This window comes from Saimiri boliviensis, chromosome 12 (assembly GCF_048565385.1).
Source record: "Saimiri boliviensis isolate mSaiBol1 chromosome 12, mSaiBol1.pri, whole genome shotgun sequence".
In the NCBI taxonomy this organism is placed as follows: Eukaryota; Metazoa; Chordata; class Mammalia; order Primates; family Cebidae; genus Saimiri; species Saimiri boliviensis.
Window position 1 is genome coordinate 111,407,654 of NC_133460.1, and position 26,056 is coordinate 111,433,709.

Here is a 26,056-nt window from a genome sequence, read left to right on the forward strand (position 1 = left end):
AAAGTATGCAAATTTTTGAAAAGCATGCAGATACAAATGGCATGTTTATTTCCTGGGCAAGATGGTTCACTCAGAAGGAACCCAAAGAATTTTCGTTCACTTGTTGGGTGATCCAACTAAAAAATAAGTTACCAGATAACAAAAATTAGCCATCTGCCTTTCCATTTGCATTGGCCTTATTTTTATAATCTCTTAACTTTACATTTCTATTGTATTGGCATTATAGGATATAATTAGATAATCATATATCATGTTTCTCTGCTTAATGACTGTTTACATATGTCATAACATACTTTCTCTTCGTAAAATATATATGCACAGAAAATCAGTTTAAAAGATAAAATAAGAAATGTTCCCTCGTACCCCTTTGCTGCCTCTTACTGCCCGTCTGCAGGCATAACTTTTAACTGATTGTTCTGAACTCTTTGTCACGCTTTCAGCATTTATACAGGCTTCTGCATGTTTTCTTTTGGCCTTTAATGTGAACCGGATCATACTCTGTGTTTTTCAGCTCTGTCGTATTCCACGATGTGAATGTGCCAACGTGTGTTCAGCCATATCTGTCCTGATAACCTGGAGGCTGTTTCCAGTTGTTTATAGCCACAACCTGTGCTACTGTGCAGAATGTGACGTGCGTGCCTCTTAGTGCACACCTTGCTATGGAATACGTTGATCTCTAGGCCAAATGATACGACGTTTTAAGTTTTATGGAAAATGATAAGTTTCCTTCATAACATGATTTTAGGAACTTGCTGTCCCACCAATCTTGTTTGAGAGCAACTCCTTTCTATCTAGAATCTTCAACATTGATTTCCTTAAAACGATTGATTTTTGTTTTTATTGGCATTTTTCTGATGATTATTTAGGCTATGAATACTTAGGAGAGTGTGGGTTTCTGCTGTGAACTCTCTGATTGTGTCTTCTGCTCCTGTTTGTATTCGGCTGTTTTTCTTTTTTGTGAGTTGAAATTCTTGATCTAGGCTAGGCATGCGGTTGGGCTTATCATATAGAAATATTTCATTTTTCTGCATTGAAATCTGTTATTTCTTTTATAGCTATCTGGTTTTATGTTTTACTTGGCAAATCTCTCCTTGCCTTAATATACTTCTGAATTTTACTATTTTGTATGAGTTAGAACCCGCTAATATCTTTGTGGTTTTGTGGTTTTGTTTTTGTTCTACCTTTCAGGTGTTTAATCCCTTTGGGATTTCTGTAGTTAGTATAGGGGTAAGGATCCAACTTCACTTTTTCCCACATCATTTCATGAATAGATGACTCTTCCCTCAATGATTTGAAATGCTACAATTAATATCATCTCAAATGCATGGGTGTATAAATTCCATTTTCTGTGTTTTTATCATAGTGGCTTAATCCTTATGCCTTTGTACCCAGGTAGCAGAGTCACTGCTTTTCCATTTTGTTTTCTACTGCAGAATTAGCTATTTTTGTGCATTTCCTCTTCCATTTCCAAATGGAACTGCAGTTTAAAGTCAGATAGCTTAGTTTCTCCTTTAAAAACATAGGATTTTAGCCGGAATCCCATTGAATTAATAAATACATGTAGGGTAAGTTTATGTTATTGAGGGAATATTTTGCAGTATTTCTTTTCCCATCTCATACTGGACTATTGGGGCTTTATTGTGCCATTCATTAGGTTTCTAGCGTTTTCTAGGTCAGTCTCATGCATGACTTGCTGGGTAGATTCCTGTGTGTCTTCCTCCTCTGGTGGGGGAGCCTGTTTTCTCAACATGTTAGTTCTCCTCAGCTTTCTCACTACTTTATGAGGATGGCCCCTTGGACTCTCACCATAAGCTCAAACACCTTAAAAGCCATGTGCTTCAGGGCCCACATAAAGCTTTGCTCCTTGGGAGGTGTGGCACACGCCTTTATTGTTGTTTGAGGAGGGTTTAGCAGGAATCACTGCCTACTGTCAGCTGCATTCTGAGAGTCACAGTGAAGGGCCCATGTAGAACAGAATGTCTGCACGTACCCAGAACAGATCTTAATTTGAACACCTTCACTGCTAACATGAGTGCTCTGGCTCAAAGGCAGTCCTGGTCCTATACAGGAAAAGAAAGAATGAGGAGTTGGTGAAGGTATCATTTAAAAAGATGCATTCGTCGGCCGGGCGTGGTGGCTCATGCCTGTAATCCCAGCACTTTGGGAGGCCAGTGTGCGTAGATCATGAGATCAGGAGTTTGAGACCAGGCTGACCAACATGGTGAAACCTGTCTCTACTAAAAATATAAAAATTAGCCAGATGAGGTGGTGCATGCCTGTAACCCCAGCTACTTGGGAGGTTGCAGCAGGGGAATCACTTGAACCTGGGAGCAGAGGATGCAGTAAGCCAAGATCACCCCACTGCACTCCAGCCTGGGTGACACAGTGAGACTCCGTCTCAAAAAAAAAAAAAAGAAAAGAAACATTTATGTTTTGTTGTTGTTGTCATTGTTAAAGGCAGCAAGTAGAAACTAAGATCTGTTCTGGGTCCTTGCAGGCCGTGGTCCTATTCTGCCTAAGCCCCTGACCAGGACTCTCAGAATATAGGTGGCTGTAGCCAGTGACTCCTGTTGGTGCTGGGGCAAGGCTGAAATAGATGGGAGGTGTCAGTCCCCAAAACAAAAGGAACGACTTGTATTTTGTTGACTGGAGCTCCCCTTTCTTTATGAAGGGGTCTATAAAAAGGCCCCATTGTGTGTTCTGAGGTTGGGGGTGCTGGGCTCAGACCCCCATTTTGCTTCATGTGTTGCCTGTAGCTTTGGGCTGGTCTCTAAATCTCAGCTCTGCAATGGGATAACAGCACCTGCTTGGTTATTCTGTGGAAATCAAATGTGCTGGCATATTACGATAGAAAGCGCACCGTTCATGGGAAGTGTTAGATAAATGAAAACGCAACAGACTTTTCTCAAATCCCGCAAATGCTCTTCAATTTGCACTTACTTCTCAGGTAATTAAAAATACAGTCAATATAATGTTCACATTTTGCTTTTATAGAACTCTTTGTAGCTATCTCCTTTGATATAATAAATATTATCCTTGGCTTATAAATGAGAAAACCGTGACCACAACTTTCTTCTAAAGACCATTATCTTTTATATTTTTAGTAGAGATGAGGTTTTAAAGTGTTAACCAGGATGGTCTCCATCTCCTGACATCATGATCCACCCACCTCTGCCTCCCAAAGTGCTGGGATTACAAGTGTGAGCCACCATGGCTGGCCACGTGTCTTTTAAACCACATATATGTATTCCATAAACCTTTGAAATATGGGTTTATTGAAACATGAAATGTTTGATCTTTTTTTTTTTTTTTTTTTTTTTGAGACGGAGTTTCACTCTTGTTACCCAGGCTGGAGTGCAATGGCACAATCTCGGCTCACCACAACCTCTACCTCCTGGGTTTGGGCAATTCTCCTGCCTCAGCCTCCTGAGTAGCTGGGATTACAGGCACGTGCCACCATGCCCAGCTAATTTTTTGTATTTTTAGTAGAGACGAGGTTTCACCATGTTGACCAGGATGGTCTCGATCTCTTGACCTCGTGATCCACCTGCCTCGGCCTCCCAAAGTGCTGGGATTACAGGCTTGAGCTACCACGCCCGGCCGAAATGTTTGATCTTTTTACATTTGTTTTCCTTGTCTAATATATATATGATTTCGGGTTTATGGGAAGAGGTCCTAAATTATGGAAATCTATACTATTCTTAAGTGAGGAGGTCCATAATTACATGAATAAGAGCTAACATTGGCTGGGCACAGTGGCTCACATCTGTAATCCCAGCACTTTGGGAGGTTGAGGCAGGTTGATCACTTGAGGTCAGGAGTTCAAGATCAGCCTGACCAACATGGTAAAACCCCATCTCTACTAAAAATACAGGAGTTATCCAGGCTTGGTGGTGCACACCTGTAGTCCTAGCTACTCAGGAGGCTGAGGCAGGAGAATTGCTTGAACCCAGGAGGCAGAGGTGGCAGTGAGCCAAGATCGTGCCACTGCACTCTAGCCTGGACAACAGAGGGAGACTCCATCTCTTTAAAAAAAAAAAAAAAAAGAGCTAACATTGATGAAGTGCTTACAGATGCTCTGCACCACGTGAAATTCTCTGCACCACCTTAAATTCTGTGCACATATTTACTTCTTTGATCTTCTCAGCAATCTTATAAAGTAGGTACTCTTGAAATTCCCATTTTATGGTGAGGAAATTGAGGCAGAGAGAGGTTAGAATAGTTGTCTGAGTAAATGACAGATCTGAGATTTGAATATGTGCACTGTGACCTCAGAGCTCACACGCTCAGACCTAAACTACACCGTGGGTGGCTGGTTAGCGACATGTATAGAGTGAGTGTGGGTTTTTGTTGTTGTTGTTGTTTTAACATTTCAGAAGTGTGTGCTGAGCAAATGATAAATGTCTGAGAGCATTGCAGAGCTCCTGTGTCAAGCTCTTCATCAACTTAGCATCTCCTCCTTTTTGGTTTTCAGCTGTGGAACAACTACTTTCACCTGGCTGTGGCTTTCCTTACTCAAGAGTCCCTGCAACTGGAGAATTTTTCAAGTGCCAAGAGAGCCAAAATCCTTAACAAGTAAGTTCTCGTCCAGCTCTGAAACTGCGGGCAGGAACCTCCAACTCTAATGGCATGATTTTCATGTCGTTTCTAAGCCAACTTGGTACAAATTGAGATGTAATCACGGTGTAATGAAAGGGTGGTTTTAAATCATGAATCGGGTATTGCCTTTTCTAACTCATGAATCAAGAGCTAAAATTGCAGGACTCATCCTGGAAGGTTCCAACTCAGTGTAATTCAAGACTATTAGTGCAATGCAGAATTTCAGTTTCCGGAGATAATTCCTTTTGCTGTGCACTGTTCTGATGTCATTTCACATATGGTTTATTGCTTGATTCTTCAATTCAAAAGGAGCTTCTGATGAAAGCTCTTGGCTCTGCTGGGGTTGTTGAACAACTCCTTGGGGAGTTAGAGTTATCGGCAGCTCCTTCTTGGCCACAGATCACCCCTGCCTTCTTCCAGGCAGGAGCTTTGTTTGAATGGACTCAAGTGACACCTTCTATCATTGTAAATAAACCTCCCAGAAGCTCCATGAAGGCCGAGATCCTCGCCGGCGCCTTCAGCTCTGTAACCTCACTTTGCGTCATGCACTGCTCATGATTCAGTATCAAGAAGTACCGTTGCGGCATGGGTTTCCTGCCCATGTTTGGGCATCCGGAGGTCTTGCTTCCTCTCTTTCTGCGTCAGTTTCACTAATTTCTCACTGCTCTCCGTGTTCCTTGCATTACTCTTTTTGAGAAGAGTTCTGAGATTGCTTTGGTGTTGCCGAGTCATCAATTCCTGTTTGTCATTTTATAATACCTCTGCAATGTCTTGACTATTCTAAGGCTTGGCCAACTCCATGCTGCTAGCTGAGGTTAGGGATTCCAGAAAAGAGTTTCCGAAGGTGGCAGCTGCTCTTTCTAATATCCTGTGAGTCTCTATCTCACTTTCAGGGCAAATCCAAACCACATTATCTCTGGAGAGTAAGAGTTGTAGTCACGGGCTGGGTTCTGGTGCTCAGTCAGTAGTGGTAATACCAGCTACTTGGGAGGCGGAGGCAGGAGGATCGCTTGAGCCCAGGAGGTCAGGGCTGTAGTGCACCATGATCATACCTGTTTATTGCCATGCACTCCAGCCTGGCAACATGGCAAGGCCCCCTTTCAAAAAAAAAAGAAAAAAGAATTACAGTCGTGCACTGCATAACCACAGACTATGCACCGTATTTTTACTGTGACTTTTCTTTGTTTAGTTACACAATTGCTCACCATTGTGTGACATTTGTGTGTGGTACTTATTGTAGTCACATGTTGTACGGATTTGTAGCCTAGTAACAATAGGCTATGCCATATGGCCTAAGTGTATAGTAGGCTGTCCTCTCTGGGTTTGTGTATGTTCACTCTACAATGTTCACACAATGACAGAATCACCCGGGGACATGTTTCTCAGAACATACCCCTGCCATGAAGCAAAGCATGAATGTATTTCAGCAAATCATTTGCTCAGCATGTACTTTATGGCAGTGACTTTCTAAGCATTTCATGTGCGTTTTTTATCTATAATCATTAAAAAGCAAAACTACTCCTTAGGCCCTTTTATCTGCCCTAGTTTGCAGATGAGGAAGGTCACACACAGTGACCACGCCGCTTGGCCAGTGCCACACCTAGAACGTGGCAAAGCAGCATTCCCATCTAAGCAGTTCGGAGCCCACGATTTTCACCTGGGCTGCTTTTAGAACCTTCAAGCCTTTGGACTGTGCCTGTCTAACTAAAGATCACCTCTCACCTGGCCTTCTTTCCTTCAGGCATCTTCAGCTGAGTGATTCCTGTGTGAGCCATCCATGCAAACAGAAATCATTGTTCAGAAACAAGAATGCACTTGCTGAGCCCAGCACTGAGCATGGTGAAGGCAGAGTGGGTGCTGGCCTGTGACAGCCTGAGTGGCCCGCAGCAGCTGCAGCCTGCCACCTCAGGGCCACGCAGGGGTTTGTCACTTGCCCTGGCTTCCAGCATCCAGAGCAGACTTCTCCAGGCTGCATCTTCTGGCTCAGCAGGGACGTGGGCTCCTGCACTGTGGAACGCACGCTCCGTCGGGGCCCAAGTGAAGGGGGGGATAGTGCCTTGTGGCTGTTGCCGTCCTTGTGGATTTGCCTTTGTGCTGGGAATTGTAGTGGAGACAGTAATGAGCAGCACACACTAAGTGCCATGCAGCAATGCCCTTGGTGTAGACACACTTCCTTGCAGCACATGCCCCTTGTTGTCCCGTCCAGCAAAAGGACAGCTCGGCCACAGCAGGTGGAGCCGCCTGCCCATGTGCTCAGGGCCCGCTGTGGGGTCTGGGACCCAAATCCAGCCCCAGCCGTCTTCCTAGCCCACTCTTTCCCAAGCACACCACAGCTCCTAGCCTTGGAGATGCCTGCCGAAGAGAGGTGAATTTAAACTGGAAATCTGCCTCAAAAGAGCTGGCACCTCCTTTGTGGTTTCTAGAATAAAACAATTTAGGGCTGAGCTCCCGCCAGGCCCCAGGAGGGCAACTGTGTGAGCTCTCTGCCCAGCCCTTCCTCTCGTTGGTATGAGTGTTACCAGCCTAAGGCAATGTCAAGACATGCATTAACACTGGCGCAGTGGCTCATACCTGTAATCCCAGCATTTGGGAAAGCCAGGATGGGAGGATAGCTTGAGTCCAGAGTTTGAGATCAGCCTGGGCAACACGATGACATCCCCTTTCTCCACCAAAAATACAGAAACTAGCCTGGCATGGTGGCATGCACCTGTGGTGCCAGCTACTCTGGAGGCTGAAGTGAGAGGATCTGGAGCCCGGGCGGTCGAGGCTGCAGTGAGCCACGATCACACCACTGCAATCCCGGCTGACAGAGTGAGACCCTCTGTCTCCAAAAAAAAAAAAAAAAAAAAGCATTAATCTCGAAGGGCCTTGGGTGCTAAAGAAAACGTTTGCTTCCCACAGAGTGGTGTGGATTCAGAAGCTTCAAAGCCAAGGAAAATTAAACACAGCCAGCTGGTGTCTCCCCATTAAGGAGCCAGCCAGGGCCTCTACCTAGGGCTTCTCTTTGTCACAAGGGTAGCAACAAGAGACTCTGGATTTCCCCTGGGAAAAACCCCAGGCATTTCAGAAGTTGTCTTTGCAGGACCCTGGCAGGAGAGCCTCAGGGCTCTGTGCAGTCTGAGGGGCGTCTCAGGGGCATGAGTTCTGCTCCGCTTGGGAGATAACAGGAGATCCAGGACAAAGCCCCTGGGAGCCTGAGACAGGCTACCTTGACCTTGAGGCTGCACAGGGCATGCGTGAGGAGGGTCAGCCTATTTGTTGTAGTCTTCATGCCACCTGATAAGCCTTCTGCCCCCTCGAGAGTTCATTTCCAAATTTTATTTCTGAATAGCAAAACCTGCATAAGAAATATGTTAAGATGTCCTATCATGATGCTTAAATTTTCTCGGGCACCTACAGTGCCTAGAAATGTGATTTGTTTAAAATTGTATGGTTTAAAGGGATTGAGTGCCCACTCTGTGCCCAGTCGGGCCATGGTCCTTGTGTTAGGTAAAAAGACAGATCTCATGATGAAGAAGGTCATGGTCTAGTGGGGCAAATGGAGACGCAAAAATAATGACTGGAGTGGAGCGCACACCGAGTGGTGAGAGGGCCTCGGCAGCCCGGAGATGGCCTGTGGGGCTCAGCCTTGGCACCCAGAAGGCCTCCTGGCAGCGTGGGCTTCAGGGCTGGGTAGTAAAGGCAGCTGAGAGGTTTGCCAGGGGACATGGAGTGCCAAAGAGCATGGCCCCATCCACATACAAGCAGAGGCATGATCTGGGTTGTCGAAGTGTCAGGGAGCAGCAGGGCCTGGGTGGCTTGGAGCTCGGGGCAGGGCATAGGGACTCGTGGTGTGGGAGTCAGCTCCACGCTCTGAGCAAATGGTGGGCACTGACATCGAGCCCCGTGGAGCATGATGCATGCATCTGTGTGTTTCTAGGGGGAAAGACAGGTGGTCTGAGGGTGGAGCCATGACACACACACCTAGAAGCTCAGCACTGCCTCCATTTGGGGTCTATCTTTCACTCTGTGGCTTGTGAATCCAACCTAAGGCATCTGAGGGAGCGTCCCCAGCCCCTCAGCCTGCCCTGCCTTCCCCCTTGCTAAGCCCTGCAGCTCCTCACCTCTGCCTGGTCCACAGCTTTGTGTCTCAAAACGATAAAAATTCCAGCATGAGAACACCTACCTGCTCCATCCTCCTAATGAATGAGGTTGGGGAGATAATTCAGATTTTCTTTCTAAAGACATTCCCCCAAAGTGCATGGGAGTAAATGAAAGAATGGGCCACACCACGCAGAGAACTGATTATGTCAGACTCAAATTGAGTACGAGGTTCGCCAGTGTACCAACAAATAAATAACCCCTAGGAATCCAAGCCCATAATATGAAAATTTAACTGGCTCGACCTTCAGACATCCCTGGTGCTAGTGACTCCCAGAGAAGGACAGAAATGTCAACAGAATTCTAAGCCTGGCCGGCAGCTCTTCCTCCTGTCCCAGCCCCCTAGTTTTTTACATTATTGGGGTTCAGGAAATATGACTAAAATGTAAAAGGATTGACTTTTGATTGGCAGCCAGCTTGACAATTTTGGTGTGCAAGACACGTGCATTCTGGGGCGGGACAGAGTGCTGAATGACTGCAAAGGAGCATCTATGCTCAGGGCCAGACAAGGAAAAGGGCTGATGAACTGGGCCTCCCGCATAGCTAAACATAAAAACCCTCACTTAAAATTTCAGCACAAGAGGTTTCCTCAGGCACATGTGGTGCCTGGAAATGTTACGATTTGTTTACAATTGTCTGGTTAAAAGGCATTGAGTGCCCACTCTGTGCTCAGTCAGGCCATGGTCCTCTGACACTAGGGACAGAGACACAGATCTCATGATGAAGAAGGTCATGGTCTAGTGGGGCAGACGGAGAAGCAAAATAATGAGTGGCGTGGGGCACACACGGAGTGGTGATGGAGGGCCTTGGCAGCCCGAAGGTGGCCTGTGGGGCTCAGCCTTGGCAGACAGAAGGCCTCCTGGCAGCGTGGGCTTCCAGGCTGGGCGGTGACGGCAGCTGAGAGGTTTGCCAGGGGTCATCGAAAGTCTAGTGCAGAGAGACCATCCACAAAGACCTTCTCCCAACCTGGTTGGTCCCTAGGCTATTTTTGGTTGTGGGGGATTTGTTTTTGTTTTTTATTTTTGTAACTATAAAAGTCTGCAGTGTTCTAAGAGGACAGGTTTCAGAATGGGACCAAAATACCTCCATCTGACCGAACACTGGGTTCTGCCCCTCCAGAAGATGAAGTCAAACGCTAGATCCTGCCTTTAAGGAAACAAAAATGCAATAAACGTTGCCATCCCAGCCCCATTTTGCAGCGTGACCTAATCAGAAGCTGCGATTGTAGATTCCTGATTATAACAGGTGATAGGATCCATTTAATTTGTGTCTGTGCTCATTTTTTTCAATAGACTGAAATCATTCCAAATAAATTCACAAATTAGAAGGAGACTCAGGGAGTTAGACTTAACAAGTGGGGACCTATGCTGACTTCACGTCAGAAAAGCTCACAGTATCCCACGTGCACTGGTGGGCGGCGGTGTGCTCTGCCTGACCCAGGTAGGTGCTGTCACATCAGATCTGTGTCTGGAAGGTTTACTCCCATTCATAGTCCCATTTGAGGTCCCACGCCCTCACCTCTTTAGGAACCCACCAGTCTTTCCCATGAAGTTAAAAATGCCTCACCCCCGCCGTCAGCTTCCTTAGGTCCATCTCAGCCCTCTCCTTGTCCCTTTTCCCTGCCTCCTGCCCACTCAGATGCTGGCTCCGGGCACTGCATTTCCCCAGAACCGCAGCCAGGTCCGCGCTGCCCCCAAGCAGGTGGAGGGTGTTCAGCCCCCCGGTGCTCTCCCCACATCCCTCAGCGTGTTTCTGCTTTCCCTTCACCTCAGAACATGCTTTTCTGCGCTCCCCGCTCTCTCCTCTGAGTTCTTCTCCATGCTTTTTGGTGTCTGCTCTCTGTTGTCAGATTCCTTCTCCTGCACCCCAGCTTCACGTGGTGGGGGGGGGGCGCCTGACACCTTGGTCTTTGGCCTTCAAATTCTGTTCTCTTTCTTTAGGAAACCATTTTTCCAACTGCAGGTCTCAACCTTGTATTGGGTCAGAATATTCATTTAAAGGGCCATCAGATGGTCAGTTTCCTAGACTAATAACAGTGAACACAAACTGGCTGGCTTGAATTTACTCTCTCACAGTGATGGAGGCCAGAAGTCCAAAATCAAGGTGTGGGAGGGGTTGGTTCCTTCTGGCGCTTCCGAGGGAGAAGCTATTCTCTGCCTCTGTCCTGGCCTCTGGTGGCTGCCCCGGTCTTTGGCGTTCCGTGGCTCGTGGCTGTGTCACTCTAGTCCCTGCCCCATCTTCCCGTGGCGTTCTTCCTTGTGTCTTCCTATGTGTCTGTGTCTCTCAATCTCCCTCTCCTTACAAGGACACAGGTCACTGGATTTGGAGGTCACCTTACTCCAGTATGACTTCATCTTACCTTGAGTCCATCTGCAAAGACTCTATTTCCAAATAAGGTCACAGTCCTGGATACCGGGACTTAAGACTTCAACATAGCTGTAAAGAGGATACACTCCAGCCCACACCAGTCGTGACCAATAGACTTTCTTTTCTTCTTCAGTGAAATAGAATCTAGGAAAAAATATCAGAGTTCATTGCAGGCAGTAAGGTTAATTTCATAAAATTTTATACATGAACATTAATATATGTGCCAGCTAATTAATATATTTCTTAGGTCAGAAGTTTTTGAAACTTAAAAATGGGGGTGGGGCTTTAAAAAAAAAACCCTGCCTCCTCGCATGCCTGTAGTCGCAGCTACTCCAGAAGCTGAGGCAGGAGAATCGCTTGAACCAGGGAGTCGGGGGTTGCAGTGAGTCGAGATCGCGCCACCCACTCCAGCCTGCTGACAGACTGAGACTCCATCTCAAAAATAAAACCAAAAACAAAACAAAACCTGCCTCCTGCAGCTTCTGCTCACACTGCATTCCTCTCACCCCCTGGTCTCTTAAAGAGAAGGAGCCAGCCCTGTGTTCTGCAGCCCCACCCACCAGGCACTCACCTACTCCTTCCCAGCCAAGGGGCCTTGGCACCTGCTGGTCCTCCTGCCTGGAATGCTCTTCCCTACCCTCTTCGTCTGGATTTCACCTCTCCTTCAAATCTCAGAGCAAATATTACTGTCCTTGAGAACTCCTGCCAGAGCCAAGCTGAGCCACTGTTACATTTTCTCACAATTCCCAGGTTTTTACTGCAAAGCCATGATCATGGCCTTCACCAACACAATTCCTCCATCTGTGTATCTATGCTTGTTTAACTTGTGTGATGATTTTATTAATGTTCATCTCTCATACCAGGCTCATAGCCCACTGTGGTTTGTGGGTCTTGTCCTCCATATTATGGTAATATGAATATTCTAATATTCACATTACCATTCATATTCTAATATTCATATATTCTAATATGAATATTCATATTTCCACATTAGCTTTATGTCTGCCCACGTGCTCAGTAAATGTTCACTAAATGAATCAATCTAAATGACTGTTGCAACCACGAGGGGAATATTATGCCCAGCCTGAGATGTTTAAAGGAAGGACCTAGCCTGGCCCCAGTGCTTGCCAGATGGACAGGGACATCATCCCTCTCTTGTCCTTCACAAAAGCCTAGGAGATGGGCAGCAGCATCATTCTCCCAGTACTACAGATGAGGAGACTAAGGGTCAGCGTGGTCAAGTAAATTCTCCAGTGTGCTTAAATTCAGGCTCAGGTTGGCCTTACCCCCAAGCCTGGGCTGTCGCTGGGGGTGGGGGGAGCATGAATTTACTGTTTCTTGGAGTGCAGATGCAAAAGACCAGGTGCTAAGGTTAGATCACTGGGACCAGATTCACATGATTTTATGTCAGGGTTCCAGCCTGGATGCGGGATCCCGGGTCCCCCTGGGCGGTAGGAAGCGTATCTCCTAAGCCTAAGGCCTCCTGCTCACTCACGCCGTGAGTGGGCCCAGGGGAGAAGCTCTGAGCAGAGCATGGTGACCCCAGCTCTAGGCCATCCTGGCTCAGGATGTGGAGTGGAGTCAGGCATGTGCGTTCTTCCCCGTGAATCTCAGCTCCCTTATTGAGAAAATGGGTACAGAAATGTCAGCTTGCTCACCTCGTAGCCTTCCTCCAAAATCAGGCGAAATGAAAGCACTTTGAAAGATAGGACGCTCTGTCTTGTTCTGAAGTCATGGAAGGTCCCTGGTCCTGGAGGTACATGCCATGGGTTTGGGAGTCTGAGGACTTGGATTCTCTACTCTCCTTCCTGGTGACGATGGCCATGTCCTTTTGCTTCTCCCCTCTACGATTAGTGCAGTCCCTCAGCTGTTTATTGCTAGAGAGGAGCTTGGTGATGGTCTCCAGGGCTGCCACCAGCCCAGGGTTCGGCTTCCAGGCAGTGAGCTTTATTAGCCCTACTCTCTCAATTATTCTTTCTTTCTCCTCCGTGGGAAGAATAAAGGAATGGCTCGGGAAGCCCTCTTGAGGTCTGGTGACAGCTATGACTTTATTTGGGGATTACTCTGAGGCATGTATAGATTCATCAAAGCTGGCTTCTTATTAAAACCAAGGAAAAGATCCCTCTCACTGCCAGGGACATCCAGTCAGCCCTTCCCCTCACAGCTCCCCACTCCTCCTCACTGCTTCTGCTCCAGGCTAAAGCACCCTTGTCCTGTTGGACGATTAAAAATGTGTCTTTAGCACCTCGATGCTGCAGACCCGACTCTCCTGAGTGGTGTGCTCTCTTGTCCTTCCTAATCCCCCAGTTCTCAAATACTGCCAGGGAATGTCATCTTCCACCTACAGGGCAGTAAAGTCTACAAGAATGGAAATCCCTCACTCTCAGCCTCCTTCAGCACCTGAGGGAGAGGCACACTGTGCAGAGAGGCAGGGAGGGGTGGGGAGCATCAGGGAGGGATTGGGAAGGGAGGAGGCAGATCTGGGAGGAGCAGGATGCCCCTGGCCTCCCAGATCCAGATTGTGGTGCCAGCTCTGGAAATATGACAGGTCACTCCTGAGTTACCCAAACCACAAGTGGTAAATCCACTGCGACTAACCCTCCTGTACTTTAGGATTTCTGAATTTAAGGATTTCCCTTGGATCATTATCATTCTACTCATTCTGGGACCTGAGAGAAATGAGTGAGTCAGGGGCCAGCGAGGCACAGACACTGATGAAGATCAGATCAGCCTAGCACTGGGCCTTCCTTTTTTTTTTTTTTTGAGACAGTCTCGCTCTGTCGCCCAGGCTGGAATACAGTGTCACCATCTTGGCTCGCTACAGCCCCCACCTCCCAGGTTCAAGCAATTCTGCCTCAGCCTCCCAAGTGGCTGGGATTATAGGAATGTAATCCTGTAATGTAATCCAGACATGTGCCACCACACCCATCTAATTTTGGTATTTTTAGTAGAGATGGGGTTTCACCATGTTGGGCAGGCTGGTCCTGAACTCCTGGCCTCAGAGGATCCACCTGCCTCAGCCTCCCAAATCGCTTCGATTATAGGTGTGAGCCACCGCGCCCAGCCTGGGCCTTTTCATTTTGAGGGAATCATCTCAGAATGAAGAGAACTCTGTGTAGCTGGGATGTGAGAAGCCTGTGCAAAGCTTGAGTGAGTCAATACATGCCAGACCGACCCCACTGTGAGCGTTTTGCCTCCTCTGGGGGACATGGGGCAGGCGGTGTTTGTGTTCTGGGGGCCACCTCCTTCCAATGCCACATTCCTGGGTTTGTATAACACCTGCTTGGCTGGAAGGTGACTCACCCACCTGCACAGCAAGAACCTTACGCACCTCACAAGAAAGATTAGAACTGGACTTGGGCACAGCCTTGCTTTCTGTGTGCCCCACCCCTGGCAAATGCTGCAAGGACGCCAGCCTGCCAGGTCACCCGCAGCCAACTGCATCCTTTCCCAGCCCTGGCCACAGCAGCTGCCATGATCCCTTTGTCATTAGTGCAGGAGCAAAATGGGAATTGGAAAGCCAGCACTCCAAGCCTCCAAGCAGTGTTCAGGTCGTGTGTTTCCTGGGCAACTGGGGCCATGAGTTAGGCACTTCGGGACGCTCTCCTCTCTCCCACCCACTCAAGTCCAGTAGCTTTGCTGCCTGCGTGCTTTCCCCAACCATGGACAGGCCTCATGTTGTGGCCTCAATGCTGGGCCCTCTCCCCAGCTGAAATACCCTGTCCTTAATTAAGTCTGCCTGCATCAGTGCTCACCTGGTTAGGGCTGAGCTTAGAGCTAGCGTGTCCTGGTGGGGAGTGGCCTAGGCTCCAGTTCATTTTCTCCACCTGCACTGTGGACCAAGATGCATGGCCTCCCACATGCCACAGCAGAAGTGCCAGATGAGATTGATCTTCTGTGGCTGAGTTGATCACTCTGGCTGTAACCCGCTCATGCTGTGAGTGACAGACAGGTGCTTAGGGCGCCAGAGACTTCTCTAATAAGGTGGCAGCAGGCCACAGTTGTTGATTTACCGGCCGGGATCTTCGCCTCGAGACCACAGCGCGGTCGTCTGTAATCAGTGCTTTCCCTCTCACATCTCCTGACGCGAGGATGAGCAGAGGAGGCTCGATGACACAGCTGCTCGACTGTAATCCTATATGATAATTTTGCAATTATTATTTTTAATATAATCAGCTTTTTCCTTCGGCGATAAAAGAAAAGGTTAAATTGCTCACAAACTAATAAAGGTTTATCTTTTGGAGCATCAAATTCTGTTTACTCATGAAACACACACCTCCTCTATGCACCCATCGGGAGGAAAATTAGCATTTATTTTCCCTGATAAACAAAAACAGTGGAAGATTTATTGGCATCTTTTGGAGTTAAGCCCTTCCTTCCATTTTAAAGTGACATAGAGGAATGCAAGAACTTTGGAAGACATCTGACCTGACTCCGGATTTCATTTTAACTTTGGAAAGCAACCTGTTGTGTGCAGTAGGATGTTACTTGGTATCTGTAGTGCCTAGACGCTAACAACATTCATGGACCCAAACTCCCCCTGGGGCCCGGGAGCCAAGAGATTGAAGAAACGGAAATGCTTTCATGACTCTCCACAGCTTCCTCCAGGTTCCCACAGGGGGAAGATATTGTATAATCCTCGGTGATGAGAAAGTGAGATTTCCCTCAGCTAGATTCCTCCTCCTTTGATTGCTTTTGGTGGCAAAAGAAGTTGAAGCTTTGACACTCTCTTTATTTGTCTCAGTGCTAGAAGGCTTTAATTGCACTTAAAAATAATTCCAGTCTGATTTTCAAATGCTCTCTGGAGTGATTCAGCGTTTTTCCTTTCCCTGATTTCCAGGTACGGAGATATGAGGAGACAGATTGGCTTTGAAATCAGAGACATGTGGTACAACCTCGGTGAGTAGCTTGGATGTGGGGGCACAGTGAATATCTTGTATCCCTGCTGGGTCATGACATTGGCCCTTTTCATCAGTGTGGGGATGTCTTAAGATCTTAGTGGCTTCCGTTCCTCAGAGAGCAGTTGCTATTCTTTGTAGTAACTGTTTTCAGGAATTAAGAGATAGAAGACCAAAGGCGTGGAAAGAAAATCTGACGGGTGGGGCAAAAAGAAAAATCCGCAGAGCGCCCTTGGGTCAACACGTGGCTTGGAGCTCCTCCCTCCCTGGCATTGCCTCCCTCCCTCAGTTGCCTCAGTTCCTTCTGGTCAAACAGAAAGCTCATCCTGCTGTAACATTTGCCATCACTTACCATATTCAGTTTTACAGACGCTGCCTTCTAAAGGGTTAATTCACCTCCTCAAAACCAGATCCTGTATTTAGGTATGCTGCCACCAGGTGATGGCAGCTTAACAGCTCTTGCAGTCAAAGCAGTGAAGGGTCTGTGTGTGTGTATGAAATTCATGTAATTTTATTTGTAAATTAAGTGATTAAGTTTTTCCAACTACTTTTATCATGAACAATAACAAGAAATTCTCTGTTAAAATTTGAGCCCATGTGACATGTCATTCTTTTAGATAAGCCCCTTCAAGAAATCAGTGACGGACAATAATTTCGTATCCTCCCGGCATCTTTAGAGTGCCCTCTAGGAATCCAACCTCACTCCTCATTGAGATGAAGCTCTCTGGCTCCTGCCCTCAGCCCTCAGGCTTGCTTTGTGCTGAGGTATCCTAGGCCATGGGGTGTGGCCTTGCCTCAGTCCTGAGCAAGGCTTCAGCTGCTTTTCTGCCTCAGGATCTCTAGGCCTCTGCTTCATTCCTTCAGACAGACACAAGAAGCCTGCACTGGCTTGTTGTGAGAGACCTTCCACTTTCCTCTCTGCCCCAGAGAATCTTTCCTCTGCTAGAAGGAGGCAGGGGTCTGTCCGCATCACTCTTTTAGCCGCGTTGCATTAGGGTTTCACTTGTTGCTTCAGTGTTGGGACAGCTTAGCTGCACCCCGACCTGCTTACTTTCTGAGCAGCTGGGACTCCCTGCAGTGGCTGGAGGGCACGGCAAGAAACACACAGAGCCCAGCGGTCCACGTTCATTTCTAGCTCTCCGTTTGCTTTTGCATCTGTCTTGCCATTCTTTAGTTTGACATGAGGCCCAGTTAGGTTCTCAGGAATGGAAAGCCACAGCAGATGCTCCCGGGTGGGGATGGAAAGCGGGTGAGAGTGGCCCTGTCTGCCTGTGCCCACCCAGTGCACAGAGCACCTGTACCATGGCATCCTTTCTGGGTGTCAGTCCTGAAGTCAGTGGAGGGCCCCTTGAGGAAACTCTTCTGCTAATTCTCTGTATGTGACTTTGCCGGAGTAGCTCACGTGTCTAGAATCTGAGTACTGGTTCTCAGCTGTCAAATGGCCTGCTGACCTCTGCAACATGGTACCTACAGGGCACCATCCTCTCCTTGGCCTTCCTGCCATCCCAGAGAGGAAGGTAGGGGCTCTGGGCTCAAATTCAGGAGAGATGATAAGATCCACCTTGAGGTTTTCAGCCTCTCCGACTCCTGCCTCCCCGTGTGGCCTAAGTCACATGGCCCGGTTTTTCTGGGCTGTTAGATAAAGCGGACTGAATTTTTCAAGAGCCTTCCAATCCCAAAACTTAATAATGCTATGACATATATATACGATGAGCTCAGTAATAAAGTGCTAAGGCTTTTAGAACTGGGAGGAGGACCATCCGTGATTCATTCTAACTGATCTCTCTGTGTTCTTTGTTAAAATCATGCTCTGACGGATGCGTGTGTCATTTGCTCTGGCAGGCCAGACGGCAGGACCCACGCCAGGCAGGGACCCAGTGTAGTCCCATTAGAGAGGCAGGAGAGGGCAGAGGGCATTCACAGCAGTGGCTTGGAGGGAGGCTGTTCTCTGTTGGAACTCAGGGTGTCCAGGGCCTTTTTAAATTTTTATTATTTTTATTATTTTACTTTTGAAGATGGAGTTGCGCTCTTGTTGCCCAGGCTGGAGTGCAATGGCACTATCCTGGCTCTTCACAACCTCCGCATCCCAGGTTCAAGTGATTCTCCTGCTTCAGCCTCCCAAGTAGCTGGGATTACAGGCATGCGCCACTACACCTGGCTGATTTTTTTAGTGGAAAACGGGTTTCTCCATGTTCTTTAGGCTGGTATCAAACTCCCCACCTCAGGTGATTTGCCCACCTCCGCCTCCCAAAGTGCTGCGATTACAGGCGTGACCCACTGCGCCCAGCCCTGTCCAGGGTTTTTATAGGCAGTGTTCATGAAGGAGGTGATACGAGCTCTACCTGCCACAGTCAGGCTCTCAGGGAAGACCCCAGACCTCTCCTCTGGACGCAGGCTGTCTCTGAGGCCATCTTTTTACCCCAGCCCCACCTAAAAGAGTGAGTCCACCCTCTTCTGTGTCATTCCACTTTAACTCTAAAGTGTAGATGGTAAGTTGTCTATTTTCCCCAAGAGGTCACTTGCACATAGGCTTTCAAATGAAGATTCTCATTCTGGAATGGTTCGATAACATTTCACATCATTTACGATAACTACAGACACCACCCTAGCGGAGGCTCTGATGAGTCATTACATACTGAAATGCTTCCTTCTCCCCATACACAGCTGCGGCCACCACTCCACTCTCTCTGGCCCCCGAGCACCCCCAGGATCCTCCCCAACTCTCCATATGGCAGCATCATCACCTGGTACCAAGGGAACCTCCAAAACTCAGCTCGAACCACAGCTGGCCAGAGGTCACCCTGCCTGATGGGTGCTCCGGCCTTTCTAGTGTTCTGGTTTGGGGTTGTTTTTGGTTTTGTTTTGTTTTTTTTTTAATATATTTAATGTCACCTCCGTAGTCCCTGATATTGATCATCATTGACAGTGGCTCCATTTCAATTTGTGCCATGTGCCATGATAATGCAGGAAGGAAAGGCGGCCTCAAAAAGGGCGAGTTTCTCCGGGTGCCCCCTCCAAGTCCTTGGACAGGCCCGGCCTTCCGAGGATACACTTTGGTCTGACGCAAAACACTTGGTTCACTTGACGCTATCAAGATAACGTCTTGGCTCCAGATAGGCCAAGTCAACGACAGGAGACTTTTGATTTGGAAAAGGTTGCAGTGAAGAGAGCAAATTTCCCCTTCCTTCCTGTCAGTGGCTGATTTGAATATAGTGTTTAATGCATGAGATGTGCATTTTGCAGCTTTTTAGACCAGAACATTGACTCTGGTCTGGGAAGCAACCGAGAGGTCGAAAGTAAGCCATGACCTTGGGCATTTTGGGTCAGGGACTTGGAAACAAGAAATAACAGTCAGCCGCCAGAGCTGGGTTCCTTACCGGTAAAATAAGTAAGTTATTTTTCAAAGTGAGGGAGATGATCGTAAAAGCACCTGCAGCCCACAGGATCCTCCCCACGCAGCCCCTCAGGGTGGTTAAGGATAGCCCCACGGGGTCGTCTCAGGAGCCCAGCTCCTTCCTGCCACGATCCCAGGGACCTAAGTGTCTTTCCTGAGACCGTCACGGTCACATTCCAGGTTTATGACAGCACCTCTCAGTTTCCCAGGATGTACACAACCTTCTTTCTACATCTTTTTTGTTTTGGGGTTGTTTTTTTTTTTTTACTTTTTTTTAAATGGGTGCAGGTTTCAGAACATATTGGCAGGATGATAGTACCGACTCTGCCTAGAAAACAGAAATAGAAATCAGATCTATTTATCAGCTTACAATTAATAAACTGTCACTTGAGCAGACCTCCAGCTGAATGCTCCACGAGTCTCCTCCTTGAGTCTTTCCAGTAATACACGTGGCCCGTTTAGAGGAGCATCTCAGCTCTTGCCTCTTCCATGCCCAGCCTCTGAGCAAGGATCTGGGGTCTGTTTTGCTCAATTTAATGCAAGGGCAAACACAGTACTGCCCCATGGGACAGAGTGATGCGGTTCTTTCCCTCCCAAACCTGTCATATTTTGAGTCTGAAAGGGAAAATCAAAAGCAGATTCTCTCTCAAAAGAAAAAAGGGGAGAAAATGTGCTTATTTACCCAGCTCCTGAGTTATTTATCAAAGCACAGTCTGTGCGGCAGCCCCCGGAGCACCGGATCTCCTCGCCTGTACCGCCTCGATTTACATTTTGTTTATTACATCCAGCACACGGGAGCGAGCACTAGACCCGAGCCAGCCAGAACGAATGTGCTTGGAGCAAGATCTTTATCCGCTCTTGCGGGTTGGGTTTGGGATATTTTTCATGCAGGGATTCCCTTCATGGGTGTTTTTTGGTGACTGGGAAAACTGTGTGCTTTTCATGAAAACCTATATACCATGTGGCCTAACGGGTTTAGCTGGGTGGTGGAGCTTTTCGCTCTGCCTGCCCTTGTGTATACAGAGATTTTCCTGGGATAAGTCTATGCTTAATGTCCCGGATTTTCGAACAGCAGTGATTGCAAAGAGGTAATCTAAACACCCACAGGGAGGCTACTGACTGGGGAGGCCCTGGCTTGGTGAGAAAAGAAGATGCTGCTCCCAGGGAAAACAGCTCCGTGCTCTGTAGCTAGAACAGATTCTAGGCGGGCGATGAGACCAGCAGGGACTGGAGCTCAAATGTTCTCATCACCTTCCTTTGTCTCAAAAAGCATGTCCTCTTTTTCTTTTTCTTTTTCTTTTTTTTGAGACGGAGTCTCGCTCTGTCACCCAGGCTGGAGTGCAATGGCGTGATCTCGGCTAACTGCAACCTCCGCCTCCCAGGTTCAAGCAGTTCTCCTGCCTCAGCCTCCCAAGTAGCTGGGACTACAGGCACACGCCACCACGCCTGGCTAATTTTTATATTTTTAGTAGGGATGGGATTTCATTATGTTGGTCAGTTGACCGCAATCTCTTGACCTTGTGATCTGCCCACCTCGGCCTCCCAAAGTGCTGGGATTTTAGGCGTGAGCCACTGCGCCCGGCTGCATCCTCTTTTTCTTTAAGTCTACACTGCAGGTGTCACCTTGGTCCTCACTGATTCCAAATCCGAGTTCGTTGTGAAATTTGAGCAAGATATGCTCCAAGAGAAATCCATAATGCAAATGTCAAAAAAAAAAAAAAAAGGTGTCTACCAGAGAACATCCCCACCCAGTCCTGCTCACCTTGGGGACCACTGGTTTGTCAAGAGTCAGTCCCCAGGGATGTCACTGTCCTCAGAACCTGGTGGCAGCTCCAGGCCAGTGTGTCTTCTGTAATAATAGTACCCTTCTGTAATAGTCAAAGGTGAGGAGACTGTCATTTTAGTAGCTTTTTTTCTCAGTCCCTGCGTCGACCACCACTTGTTACCGCTTTGTATGTTTTTTCCAGCTTGGAGCAATAAAACCCGAAGGTGACAGACAGAACTTTATGACACGGAAATTGTGGTTGATGAACAACTTGCTGTCACCATCATCTGTTTTCTGAAACATTGGCTCTGACATTTTTTAAGCATAACACAAGGGAAGTGTCACCTGAGAGATGGAATATAATAGCATTTTCAAGAGAATGCTTTGCAACAGTTACAGGCCTTTCAGAAGCATCAAGCATTTGGGAAAGTGATGAGAATCACACAGTGATAGCCTTAGTCAAAATATTAATTATTTAGTAAAAGTGAAAAATAAGGTGTTAATTACATTTAAATCCCTTATTGAAAGTTAAATTTATGTGTCTGTCCACCCAGTAAAAAGTAATTCAGTCTAATTATGAGGATTATGTATTTTCTTAGGTAATATAGTAGCTGCATTTGTTTAATGATTCTTTTTACAGAAATCTGTATTCGCTGAGTTGCAAAGAAAACTAAAGAGTTTAGTTTCCTGATTGTGTAAAAATATTAGTAAGATTGATTAACTTGGGATACACTGCTGGTGTTAACAACAAAATGTTGCCAATATTTTATTCAAACATTTAATTTCTGGGGCATTCTTCCAGTATATGTTGGAAATGAAATGGTTTTAGTTACAGTGGGATGAAATGAAAACAAAAATCAAGATTTCTGAAAGACACCTCGCCTACTTTCTACATCTTTTTTTAAAAACCACCTTTTTGCTGGGACTTGCCTCTGAGTTTCATCATGTCACCTTAACTAAGGTTTGCACCCCAGTTTTTAAAAGTGAGTCTTCCAGGAGCTTCGTTCCCGAGGTGCAGTGTCCAGGCAGTGAAGAACGCTTGCTGGTTGCTGTGGTTTCCCCCCTCTGCCGTGTCTCTGACCTTGCCTGATTCACTTCAAGCTCTTGATGAGCTCGCCCTGGTCCTCAAGAGTACAGCAGCCGCGCACCAACAGAGTTTGGGGTCGCCGGCTGGGGTGGGCACAATGGCAGCCCACCCACAACCAGCAGGAGGGAGGGGCTGGCCACCATGTCAGGTGCAACTGCCAGCTGCTCTGCCCGGTCACCAAATTTCCCGATGGTGACCCTGGGTTAGCATCTTTCTGAGTCAGAGACAGAGGCCCAGAAAGGTACAATACCAAGAAAATACCCACAAAAACCCTTGAAATTCAAAACATAAACTGAGTACTTGCAAGAAGCCAGTCTCTACTTTCTGGGGGCTTATTTTCGAATTGTAATGTCTCAGCAGTGGTCATTAAAATGGCAGATCACTGACCTCTCTGTTCATTTTGCGATTAAAGAGGATAAATAGGGGAGTGGACAGCTCAAACAATTTCTCTTTCAGAGAGATGGATAGGGTCCGAGTGCCATGCAAAGATCCTGAGATAAGCAAACAGGGAGGGAATTTGTAAAATGAGGGTCTTAGTTGAGCCTCATAATCTCAGACCCACGTTCAAGTCCTGCCCCTCTATTTCTCTGAACAGCTCCCAGAACAGCTCACTTTCCTTGTCCGTTTAACAGGTTAAGAAGGCACCCATCTCACAAGGTTACCGTGAAAATTCAGTGACACGATCCTTTCTCCTGGGCTTGTCATGCAGATTGTAAATGCTAGCTAATACGATGATATTCATTGTCAGTCACATTTGAAAAACTTTTGAGAAACATTTTTGTGAATGCTTTAAAAATCATATCTGGAACAAGATAGGTGAAATGAGATTAATAAAGTAGTTCTTTAAATCAGCATTTTCCTATCAAACAACAGCTGGAAAAGGTAGAATTAGAATCACTGCTGTTTTCAGGGTTTCAGACGCAGATGCCAGTGCCTTGATTTACTTTGATTGGAGTCATTTGGAATGTTATGGAAATCACTCTGCATTATTTATAGATGTGTGAAATGGTAAACTCCTCTTCGTAAGATGCGGGAGATAAAATGGACCCAAGAGACCATCTGCTGTCTCTCATTTGTAGGCTCCTGTTCCTGTCACTGGGCACAGAGTTACAGGCTGATACTCCCCACTCCCAGCCCCTGTTCTATTCCGAACCGGGAATCAGCTACCTGTGTCCTTCATCCGTCTGATAGAATTGGCTACTTATAAAACAGTGTTTATCTTCTCTGACGGAGAAGTCATGATTGGGGGCTTACATGGCATGAATCTTTGAATACCTTCACCTATAACATGTGGAATACAGGCCACTTCTTACACTAATGGCTAGGAAAGTTCAACATCATCATCTGCAGACAAGAAATAGATGCACGTTTTCAGGATCTTGCTGCTCAAAGTCACCGTGATCTGCTTGGGTTGTTTTATCCATTTAACGCCATTTTAGAATTCTATTTTTATTTTTTTCTGAATACTGTATCTCTTTATTCCAAGGTCAACACAAGATAAAGTTTATTCCAGAAATGGTGGGCCCAATGTTAGAAATGACATTAATTCCTGAGACGGAACTGCGCAAAGCCACCATCCCCATCTTCTTTGATATGATGCAGTGTGAATTCCATTCGACCCGAAGCTTCCAAATGGTAAGGACATAGATGTGTAGTGAGTGGCCTGGGGACATGAAGGAGACAAACCTGAAAACCTTGAAGCAAATTTGTAGACAGTTCTAGAGTGGAACACACATTTTTCTGCATCTTGAGGGAGGAAAAAGCCTATGATTTTCCTTATCAAAGAAGCTTATCATACCTTGCAGTCAACTTTTGGGAGGATTATTCTCAATTTTTGGTTCTTACTTCTTTTAATCTGGGTTTACTTACACATTAAAGCCTGGATAAAAGTCTCTTCCTCCCACTTCTTGGAATATGCTTGCTTTTGTAGAGTGTTTAATCACATATCATGTATTATATTCTCTCAGATTGGCTACTTATTGCAGAATTATGTTATTTTGAAAGCTAAAATCTTTGCTTTTATTCTCTTAAATGTGTGTCTTGGTCTTTTGCCTGTGCAATGGAACTGAAGAAAATTCCTCTAAGAAAATGTATATAAAGTGCTCAGAACATACTGTAACACTATGAAGGACAAGCTGCTATATAACTTATGCTCAGGAAGTAACAAAATCTCCTTCTGAATCCCAAGAAAATAAGTATAGTGTTTGTGTATTCTTGGATGGTACCCACACCCACACGTACCCATGCATATCCCCACACACCCACATACACATGTACATCCACATATATGCACATATGTGCACACACACACATACACATACACATACATGTCCACGTGCTCTGACTTTCACCTTAGTGTATTCATGGTTTGGCCATGATGCTTTGCAAGAGATCTGGGAGAAGCCCAAGTGCTAGGGAGTCCTCTGAATTGAAAGATACCTTTAAAAATTATTATAGTGGACCAGATGTGGTAGCTGATGCTTTTAATACCAGCACTTTGAGAGGCCAAGGCAGGCAGATCACTTGAGCTCAGGAGTTCGAGACCAGCCTGGGAAACATGGTGAAACTCCTTTTCTGCAAAAAATACAAAAATCAGCCAGGCATGGTGGTGCACACCTTTGGTCAGGGAAGTCAAGGCTGCAGTGAGCTGTGATCATGCCACTGACCTCCAGCCTGGGGCACAGAGCCAGACCCTGTCTCTAAATAAATAAAATTAAAAGGCCAGGCATGGAGGCTCACACCTGTAATCCCAGCACTTTGGGAAGCTGAGGCAGGTAGATCACGAGGTTAGGCATTCAAGACCAGCCTGACCAACATGGCGAAACCCTGTCTCTACTAAAAATACAAAAATTAGCTGGGTGTGGTTGTGGGTGCCTATAATCCCAGCTACTGGGGAGGCTGAGGCAGAGAATCACTTGAACCTGGGAGGCAGAGGTTACAGAGAGCTGAGATCCTGTCACTGCACTCCAGCCTGGGTAGCAAAGCGAGACTCCATCTCAAAAAAGAAAAAAAAAAAAAGTTGAAAATTATGATAGCAATTCACATAAGTCAATGTAGTAAACATTTTACTTGGAAATTTGAGAAAAATTCCTACATTGAGAGGAAATCAAAACTTCATCAATCAAGACAGTTTGATGTTAGTGGGATCTAATTTTAAAGGCTATGTTATCCTTACCCATCTCTGAAGGTTATCATTTAAGGGAGCTTTGAGTAATTTATAGATTTTCCTTGGTTATCTTCATCGTATCACATGAAGGCAGTATCCACAAAGAATGATTTTGCTGTTTCCTAGAACAGAAAAGAGGGATATGAAACCAAAACTGTCTCCGCACTGGGAGTAGAAGCTGAGTTTAGATACAGAGGTCAGGGAGACCGAGAGTCACAGGCTTAGCCAGCGGTTATCTGGGTCTTGAGCAAATCACTCGCCATTTTTTAAGCCTCCAATTCAAGCTTGTAACATTGGCATGAGATGGAATCTACCAGAAAGGCGTGTTGTGAGAATGAAAGAAAATCAAACCTGTACACGCCCTAGCATGATGCCCAGCACCATACAATGCTGCTCTTCCCGCAAAGCTGGAACCTCGCCTTGTTCTGGGTGTTGGTGGAGTGCAGGGGGCAGCCTGCAGGATGAGTCCCCAGTGTCTGCAGGATCATGGGGCCCAGTGCTGCATACAAACCTTGGCATGGCCATTTCATCGGGGTTACTCCCAAAGCTGGGAGGAGCGCACAGGAGATGAACAGAGTCCGGCTGCTGGAGTCATTTCCTTGACCCTCCACGCGTCCACAACTGTGCTTCGAAACCCCGT

The 26,056-nt window shown here is 46.7% G+C and overlaps 1 protein-coding gene across 2 annotated transcripts in view; it reads left to right on the forward strand.

Moving 5' to 3' along the window:
* Nucleotides 1-26,056, forward strand: part of DOCK1 (dedicator of cytokinesis 1) — a 535,347-nt gene that overhangs the window by 419,694 nt on the left and 89,597 nt on the right. For both annotated transcript variants that reach the window (XM_039465108.2, XM_039465109.2), the window contains exons 31-33: nucleotides 4,475-4,575; nucleotides 15,947-16,005; nucleotides 23,737-23,885. In XM_039465108.2, the coding sequence (XP_039321042.1) occupies nucleotides 4,475-4,575; nucleotides 15,947-16,005; nucleotides 23,737-23,885 (309 nt within the window). The remainder of the gene's footprint in view (nucleotides 1-4,474; nucleotides 4,576-15,946; nucleotides 16,006-23,736; nucleotides 23,886-26,056) is intronic.